General features: G+C 45.2%; 1 protein-coding gene across 1 annotated transcript; it reads left to right on the plus strand.

Moving 5' to 3' along the window:
- Window positions 1-3,338: 3,338 nt before the first annotated feature.
- seraf (Schwann cell-specific EGF-like repeat autocrine factor) lies at window positions 3,339-9,979 on the plus strand. Its single transcript, XM_080004971.1, has 5 exons — window positions 3,339-3,732; window positions 7,341-7,436; window positions 7,893-7,997; window positions 8,278-8,373; window positions 9,686-9,979. The coding sequence occupies exons 1-5, from the start codon at window positions 3,483-3,485 to the stop codon at window positions 9,793-9,795; spliced, it is 657 nt and encodes a 218-aa protein (XP_079861097.1). The 5' UTR covers window positions 3,339-3,482; the 3' UTR covers window positions 9,796-9,979.
- The last annotated feature ends 21 nt before the right edge of the window (window positions 9,980-10,000 follow it).

Raw genomic sequence — 10,000 nt, forward strand, 5'->3', positions numbered from 1 at the left:
AAAGTGAGTTAGAAGTAAAAGGAAGAAGTTTTATTTCAAGCAAAATGACCATTTTAAAAAGGAAAAGCATTCTGGAAGAGTTGGGTCTGGCTGGGCCAACCATGCGTTGGGCTGTCCTAGCAGGTGCCCGTCGCTAAACTACTAAAAAAAAAAAGGTGAAAATAAATCAATAAACAAACAAACAAAGCCATGTAAACTGCACCACCAGACCTCCGTCCTCAGAGTGAGCAAAGCCAAAGCAAAGGGTGGTGCTGCTGGTCAGGCTCACCAGCTCCGCTTCCACACAGATCCTCATAAAGTGTGTCTGTTCGCCCACCGCCTATCTACCTGTCTGTCCATCTATATATCTATCTATCTATCTATCTGTCTGTGTCGGTCTATATACTGTCTGTCTGTCTGTCATCTATCTACCTGTCAGTTTGTCCAGCTATCCATCTATCTATGTCTGTCTGTCTGTGTCTGTCTGTCTGTATCTATCCATCTATCTATATACGTGTGTCCATCCATCCATTTATCTACCTACCTGTCCGTCCATCCATCGATATATCTGTCTGTCTGTCTAAAGTAGCAGGGCAATCAACATCTGATTGTGACACCTGGGAGAGAGGAGTGGTGGGTTGAGCAGAGGAGGTGGAGCGGCTACAGTACCACTGGGCAGTGGGCAAATGAAATAACTCTTAAATAAATATGTGGTGTGAATTATATATTCAGTATTTATCATTTATTTATATAGTATTATTGTGATAGAGCGATACAAGACCTGATCACCCTGTCTGTGCTTATTTTGCTGTCATGACCGACAGTTGGAGCCGCTTGTTGCCGAACTGTCTTGTACAGTGAGTTGAACAACGGCTTTATGGGATGTAGGGTAAGTGTGGTGGCATTCAACAACAAAAACAACAAAATAATAATAATCACGGAAGTTGTCGCTCTGTTATCAGGTGAGGGCTGACGGACGGAAACATGAGAGGTCTCCGCTGCGTCGCAGGCCGCTCACATCTGTTTGAGTCGTTAAAACCCTGAGGGTTTGGTTTTTTTTCCACGTTCGGGCTCTTTTCCGCAGGGAACCGCCTCAAGTGCATCCAAACACCAAGACCCTTCCTCTTTCCCGCCGCGCGTGAGAAACCGACCCCAACCCGCCGTCGCTCGTCGCCGCCCGCCACTCAGAACCGCCGCCGTAGGAAGACCCGGGAGCGAGGGCTCGGACCCGTGGCTGAGTTCCTCCGTGACTCAGCGTCTCGGGGCCGGAGCGTCTGGAAAGCCCCGACGACGAGGAGGCGAGTCAGAGAGAGCTGCTCTGCCGGGAGTCAACACTGACGTCTTTAAGCTCTGCCCATCGCTCATGACTGTGAAGGATTGGCGTTCCTAGTTGTATTTCAGTATTCAAAATCCTAATGGCATTTAATATAGGTAACCGTGTTTGGGGTTTTTTTGTTGTCTTTTTTTTTTTTGGACAAATTAGATTTGAACTTAGACACTGTCACTCAGAGCAGATGCGTTCCCCCAATAGACATTCTCTATACCTTATTTGTTCCCTTTGACGACTTTCTCAAGTTGTCAAAGGAGTAAAAGTGAAAGGACAAAATGTGATAAATGAAATAAATGAACGCATAGAGAAATACATGAAGTCAAATAAAACTCAGGCTACAGTATCAGGCTTTGAGCTTTTTGACCTCTGCCACCTGAAATTACTGGTAATATCTAATTCTTGGTGTGGAGGTTTTGACACACTTCCAATAAAGTATTGCATATTAATACTGTATACAAGCCTATTGCATTATAAACATATTTTAATGAAAAGCATTAACTATTGTGTGTAATATGTCTCCTTTTTTTTTTGGAGGTCTTGGTTGTGTTAATGCCATTACAGATGTTACCCCCGCCCCCAGCCCGGACATAGTTTCCTCTCTGGATGTAAGGAAATGGCTTTTCCACATGGACTCTCTACAGAAAATCCCTTTTGTTGCTGAAAATTTTGACATTTTGCTCCGCTGACGGCAAAAAACTGTAATTTAAGCGTTTCATGGGAGATATATATCTCGGTCCGCTCTTTGCGAATAGAATTGTGATTTGGAGCGAGGCCCCCTCCCTTCGCACAAACGCTTGAGAGTGTGATGACTTGTTTCCAGGCAAACAAACCTGTGTGTGACTTATGTAGAATGACAAAGCCGGTTACTGTGGTCCACGGGTTGTTGCTTTACTATGTTGACCTTATCATTGCAAGTTACTCATTAATCCACTGAGTGTTTTGTGAGTCATTTATCATTTGTATTTACATTTATCAAATGAAACAATGTCATTTTATTCAGAGGTGGAGACTGCCTGTCGATTCGGAGGGTGTCTGAGAAGTCCCAGAGCTCAGTGGCACACGTCCAGGGGACAAATTTTGCATCCCTCTCATGCAACCCCTATTTTTTATTTTTTTTTCCTTCTTCTGCAATGATCCCAATCGAAAAACAAGATGAAGCCCTGACTGAGGACAGGGAATGGAGGGAAGACGGTGCGTCCGTCAAACCAAGACAGCACCCTGCAGGGTCAACACAGGCTCCGGATTTCCAAAGCACGTCCTTCCCTCTGCGTTCCCTGCATGTTGTAGGGCGTCTGTGGGTGTAGTTTGATGGGAAACACTAGACAGTGTAGTCTGAGAGCCACTGCACCCCACCCCCCACCCCATCCCATCCACCACAGTAAAGTTAGTTTTATATTGGGGGTCGGCTGTTCAGCTTGATGTACATGCTTAGAAATAACTTATTTATTTTTTTATTTTTTTAATTGAATGAAAAAACTTTTTTAATCTTGCAAGATTTCAGTGCGGGGTGGAGAGGCTTTCGAAACCAATGTGTAATCATCACAAATGCGAATCAACAAAGTAAAAAATGTTAGTTGACAGCAGTGGGGATGTCGACAAACATAACAAAATGCATTTTGGACGTGTTGTACAGATTGATGAAGCTGGCTGCACACCATCCCTAACTTAATACACAAAACAGTTATTCAGAATATTATTATGATTGGTGTCACTGCACAGGGAATCAACACTGATGGGGGGAAACTGTGTGTGTGTGCGTGTGTGCGTGTGTGCGTGCGTGCGTGTGTGTGTGTGTGTGTGTGTGTGGAGTTGGGCCTAATCTTCACCTGAAAGTTACACCACATGCACAGATGTCTGTAACTTGGTGGCAAAACTGCATCAGAACAAGGACATAAAGATGTTAATGACATTTCCTTGTTAAATTTACACTTTTCTCACCACTGCCGCCCCCCCTACCCCGCCTCCAACCCCCAATAGGAAACTAACTTTGCAGCGCCCCCCGCCACCCACCCACACACCCACCCACTCACCCCAAACCTCTCGGTCGCATCCCCCCTCGTTGCTGCCCTCTCCGCCCGGTGAGAAGCTGCGGAAAGGTCCTCGGACGACCCGCGCTTTTCCGTCCATCTCTGCAGACCTTCCCGCTGTGTTTCCCGGACCCGGCCGAGGAGCCATGCAGAAGCCCCCGGTTGTCCCGGCCCCCCCGGCCCTGCTGCTGCTGCTGCCGCTGCTGCTGCTGCTGGCCCTGGCCGCCCCGGCGCCGGGCGCGGCGGCGCGCTCGGACGCGCCGCGGGGCGTCGCGGTGCCGTTCGTGTTCGACCCGGCGGCGAGATGCGACCCGCCCTGCAGACACGCGGGCATCTGCATCCGAAACAACTCCTGCTTCTGCTCCAGGGGCTACGAGGGAGAGAGCTGCCAGTATGGTGACGATGCTTTTACACTACTACTACAGTACTACTACAGTACTACTACAGTAATACTACGAGGGAGAGAGCTGCCAGTATGGTGACGATGCTTTTACACTACTACTACAGTACTACTACAGTACTACTACAGTAATACTACAGTAATACTACGAGGGAGAGAGCTGCCAGTATGGTGACGATGCTTTTACACTACTACTACAGTACTACTACAGTACTACTACAGTACTACTACAGTAATACTACAGTAATACTACGAGGGAGAGAGCTGCCAGTATGGTGACGATGCTTTTACACTACTACTACAGTACTACTACAGTACTACTACAGTAATACTACGAGGGAGAGAGCTGCCAGTATGGTGACGATGCTTTTACACTACTACTACAGTACTACTACAGTACTACTACAGTAATACTACAGTAATACTACGAGGGAGAGAGCTGCCAGTATGGTGACGATGCTTTTACACTACTACTACAGTACTACTACAGTACTACTACAGTACTACTACAGTAATACTACAGTAATACTACGAGGGAGAGAGCTGCCAGTATGGTGACGATGCTTTTACACTACTACTACAGTACTACTACAGTACTACTACAGTAATACTACGAGGGAGAGAGCTGCCAGTATGGTGACGATGCTTTTACACTACTACTACAGTACTACTACAGTACTACTACAGTAATACTACAGTAATACTACGAGGGAGAGAGCTGCCAGTATGGTGACGATGCTTTTACACTACTACTACAGTACTACTACAGTACTACTACAGTACTACTACAGTAATACTACAGTAATACTACGAGGGAGAGAGCTGCCAGTATGGTGACGATGCTTTTACACTACTACTACAGTACTACTACAGTACTACTACAGTAATACTACGAGGGAGAGAGCTGCCAGTATGGTGACGATGCTTTTACACTACTACTACAGTACTACTACAGTACTACTACAGTACTACTACAGTAATACTACGAGGGAGAGAGCTGCCAGTATGGTGACGATGCTTTTACACTACTACTACAGTACTACTACAGGAATACTACAGTAATACTACGAGGGAGAGAGCTGCCAGTATGGTGACGATGCTTTTACACTACTACTACAGTACTACTACAGTAATACTACAGTAATACTACGAGGGAGAGAGCTGCCAGTATGGTGACGATGCTTTTACACTACTACTACAGTACTACTACAGTACTACTACAGTAATACTACAGTAATACTACGAGGGAGAGAGCTGCCAGTATGGTGACGATGCTTTTACACTACTACTACAGTACTACTACAGTACTACTACAGTAATACTACGAGGGAGAGAGCTGCCAGTATGGTGACGATGCTTTTACACTACTACTACAGTACTACTACAGTACTACTACAGGAATACTACAGTAATACTACGAGGGAGAGAGCTGCCAGTATGGTGACGATGCTTTTACACTACTACTACAGTACTACTACAATACTACTACAGTAATACTACGAGGGAGAGAGCTGCCAGTATGGTGACGATGCTTTTACACTACTACTACAGTACTACTACAGTACTACTACAGTAATACTACGAGGGAGAGAGCTGCCAGTATGGTGACGATGCCTTTACACTACTACTACAGTACTACTACATCACTACTACAGTAATACTACAGTAATACTACGAGGGAGAGAGCTGCCAGTATGGTGACGATGCCTTTACACTACTACTACAGTACTACTACAGTACTACTACAGGAATACTACAGTAATACTACGAGGGAGAGAGCTGCCAGTATGGTGACGATGCTTTTACACTACTACTACAGTACTACTACAGTACTACTACAGTAATACTACGAGGGAGAGAGCTGCCAGTATGGTGACGATGCCTTTACACTACTACTACAGTACTACTACAGTAATACTACAGTAATACTACAGTAATACTACGAGGGAGAGAGCTGCCAGTATGGTGACGATGCCTTTACACTACTACTACAGTACTACTACAGTAATACTACAGTAATACTACAGTAATACTACGAGGGAGGGAGCTGCCAGTATGGTGACGATGCCTTTACACTACTACTACAGTACTACTACAGTACCACTACAGTACAACTAGAGTAATACTACGAGGGAGAGAGCTGCCAGTATGGTGACGATGCCTTTACAGTACTTCTACAGTACTACTACAGTAATACTACAGTAATACTACAGTAATACTACGAGGGAGAGAGCTGCCAGTATGGTGACGATGCCTTTACACTACTACTACAGTACTACTACAGTAATAGTACGAGGGAGAGAGCTGCCAGTATGGTGACAATGCCTTTACACTACTACTACAGTACTACTACATCACTACTATAGTAATACTACGAGGGAGAGAGTTGCCAGTATGGTGACGATACCTTTACACTACTACTACAGTACTACTTCATCACTACTACAGTAATACTACGCAGGAGAGTGCTGCCAGTATGGTGACGATGCTTTATACGACTACTACACTACTTCTACAGTAATACTACAATAATATTATGAGGGAGAGAGCTGCCAGTATGGTGATGATACCTTTACACTACTACTACAGTCCTACTACAGTAATACTACGATGGAGAGAGCTGCCAGTATGGTGATGAGGCACAGCACTACTACAGTACTACTACAGCACTGCTACAGTACTACTTCAGCACTATTAGAGTAATACTATGAGGGAGACAGCTGCCAGTATGGTGTTGATGCACAGCACTACTACAGTACTACTACAGCACTACTACAGTAATACTACAAGGGGGGCAGCTGCCAGTATGGTGATGATGCACAGCCTTTACACTACTACTACAGCACTACTACAGTACTACTACGAGAGAGAGCTGCCAGTATGGTGATGATGCACAGCACTTCTACAGTACTACTACAGTAATACCACAGTAATACTACGAGGGAGAGAGCTGCTAGTATGGTGATGATGCCTTTACACTGCTTCTACAGTACTACTACAGTACTACTACAGCACTACTACAGTAATACTACGAGGGAAAGAGCTGCCAGTATGGTGATGATGCACAGCACTACTACAGTACTACTACAGCACTACTACAGTCACACTACGAGTGAGAGAGCTGCCGGTATGGTGATGATGCACAGCACTATTGCAGTACTATTTCAGTCCTACTACAGAACTACTGCAGTAATACTACGAGGGGGGGGAGCTGCCAGTATGGTGATGATGCACAGCCTTTACACTACTACTACTACGGTTCTACTACAGTAATACTGCAGTAATTCTACGACAGAGAAAGCTGCCAATAAGGTGTTAACGCATACATGATCTGTCTGTCTGTCTGCCTGTCTGTCTGTGTTAACAGTGTAGTATCTCACACAGGCTACATGTATCATTGTTTTCAGTTGTGTAAAAAGTACTGAGACCTTTGACTGAATTTAAGTAACACAACTGTTTTAGAAATGTAGTAAAAATTATAGATATTTGCTTTGAAATGTCATGAGTCAATTTTGAAAAATTTTCAAATGGAATATATTTAAATATGGTTTTGTCATCTTATTAACAAAGTTTTGCAAATTTACATTTTGTGTGCTCAACACAGCCAACTGCTATCCCAAATGTAAGAATGGAGGACAGTGTCTTCGCCCTGGGAAATGCAGATGCCCCCCTGGATTTGGTGGAAAATACTGTCACAAAGGTTTGCAAATAGCTTTTTGTAGTACTTCGTTTTCATTTTGTCAATTCATTTTTTTGTTTGTCAATTTCCCGCCCTCAGCTGAGCGCACAACGGGAGTCTACCATCCAATTTCAATAAGTTTCATTTTGTTGTCTGAGTGATGCCGGAAGATGATTGAGAACATCCATCGGTTTTATAGAACCTTCCTATAATAAATGCAGAAACCCGGACGATTTTCAGCTCTTATCGATGTACCTAATTTTACCCCCCCCAAAAAAAAACACATGGTCTTGAAATGTAAAAAAAAAAAAATGCAGCAGTGGCTGAAAAAAACCCGACAACGATTACATCTTGATTCTCCAAGTCCGATGGTGATATTAATGCATAATGTAAGTCGTTACGTTGATCAGGACTGTTCCGGTTGATGTGTTTGGAGACGTTCTGCCGGCGTTGTATTGATGCCGTTGTCTTTGTCAGTGACGTGCGACGGTGGATGTTGGAACGGGGGGGAATGCATCGCCGTCCATGGAGTGGCCAAGTGCATCTGCCCCTCGAGCTGGACGGGCTCCAAATGCCAGGAGGGTACGTTTGCAGCCCTGAATAATGACCCCCCCCCCCGTCAGGACCATGGGTCAAAACCACCACAGGGGACGTGGGTTTTCTGGTCCCCTCAGCTGTGGCCGCTTGTCAGCGCACGTCTGCTCCCGACATTCCAGCCGCTCCCGCCCCGCTGTCATCGGGAGCGGCGGCGGCGGCGGCGTCCGTCCAGTAATCGTGAACGGGATTTAAATCGAATGTGCGTGATTTGTGGCTTCCTGACGTGCCGGGGATGACTGGCCACTGTGTTCCCTTCCCTCCCCAGCGATCTGCCCCCAGGGCTGCAGGAACGGGGGCAGCTGCGTGGCCCCGGGAATCTGCAGCTGTCCAGAGGGCTGGCTGGGTGGAGCCTGCCACACCGGTGGGTCCTGCCCGTCTGTCCGTCTGTCTGTCTGTCTGTCTGTCTGTCTTGTCATGCCTGGTCTGCCCGTCTCTCTCTCTATTCTGCCGTGACACACTATGATTTCAAGATTCGTTATTTGTCACATGCAGTCATACAACTACATATATGATATATATATGTATATATATATATATATATATATGTGTGTATGTATGTCTATATATATAATATATACTGTATGTATATATACATACATACATTACATTTCACTGCATATATGTATGGAAGTATGTATATGTATGTGACAAATAAAAATCTTGAATGCACACACACACACAACAAAGCAAAAATATTGAGTTATGTAACACACAGTGTGAAATGGGGAGATAAACACTTGGTCTGGGGGTGTTTTGGGTTTCTGGGTACAGTGCTGTACAGCTGTAATGAGCAACAAGGTGCATTATGTGCAATGATGCATATGTGACAGTGAACATAAATACAAATCGACTGAAGATTATATATTGTTTTGATGTGGAGCTTCAGCTGCTCCGGGGTCGTTCTCATGTCGACTTCTCGGTGAAGGAAAAACGGAAATCTTAGCAGAGTCGTACCCGCCAGCGCGCGGGTACGACTCGGGCACGCAAGCTCAGAAGCACAAGCACATGCACTGGCATACAAAGACACACACCTCGGAGTTGACTCAGTTTTGATTACTTCTTACACGCAAACACACACACACACACACACACATACACACGGTTCTTGCGCAGAAAGTACTAAAAACAACAAGTAAACCTTGTCCGAGAGCCTTCCTGCAGATGTGAGGTAGAGTGTACGGGCTCTTATTCTACGGGAACAGTGAATCTGAACCTGTTCAGCGAGCTGAGCTGGTCACAGCTCAGTGCTTTTCCAGATGTGACCCCTGTCAAGAGAGTTTTACGAGCTCCTTTCTCCTTGTGTCCCACCTCGGCCCAACGCTGCGTCTGCACAATCTGGCTTTACAAGAAAACGATTTCTAGTAAAAACTACGAAAGGATATCCCGTTCTCAACGTTTTTTATGTCAAGGACCCTCAATTTGATGTGCATTGGGCCACAGATCCCATTTAAGATCCCATTTGGCTCTGGGACGTGGGAACCCAACAGAAGATTTTATAGATATGATCTATGATCTTGTAAATGAAATTTTAATGCATTTATTGTGAATTTACTGTATAGTAAATCATTGTTGCCGGGGACCAGGAAACCTCTTCAAGGACCCCTGGCAGGTCCCCGGACCCCAGGTTGAGAACCACTGCTTTAAAACATGTTCATATAATTCTCTCTCTGTAGCCGTGTGCAGTCGTCCCTGCCTGAACGGAGGAAAGTGCATTTCTCCGGAGACGTGCCGCTGTCGCGCCCCGTTCTCTGGCCCGCGGTGCGATGAGAGGAAGTCCCACTAGCCTGGTTCTGCAGTGGGGGTCAAAGGTCAATGGGGACCAACCGGTGCTTTTTCTTACGTCTTTGAGCAAATATAATGCATTTTTTTGTTACCCAATCTAACATAGTTGTTCATCCGTTTAAACTTCTCCTGTATAAACTGTGTACTGTACTGTAATGTGTGTTTAAATAAATGTGTGTAGTGTATGTGAATGGGTAGCGCATGTT

This window comes from Zeus faber (genome assembly GCF_960531495.2).
Source record: "Zeus faber genome assembly, chromosome: 8".
Classification (NCBI taxonomy): Eukaryota; Metazoa; Chordata; class Actinopteri; order Zeiformes; family Zeidae; genus Zeus; species Zeus faber.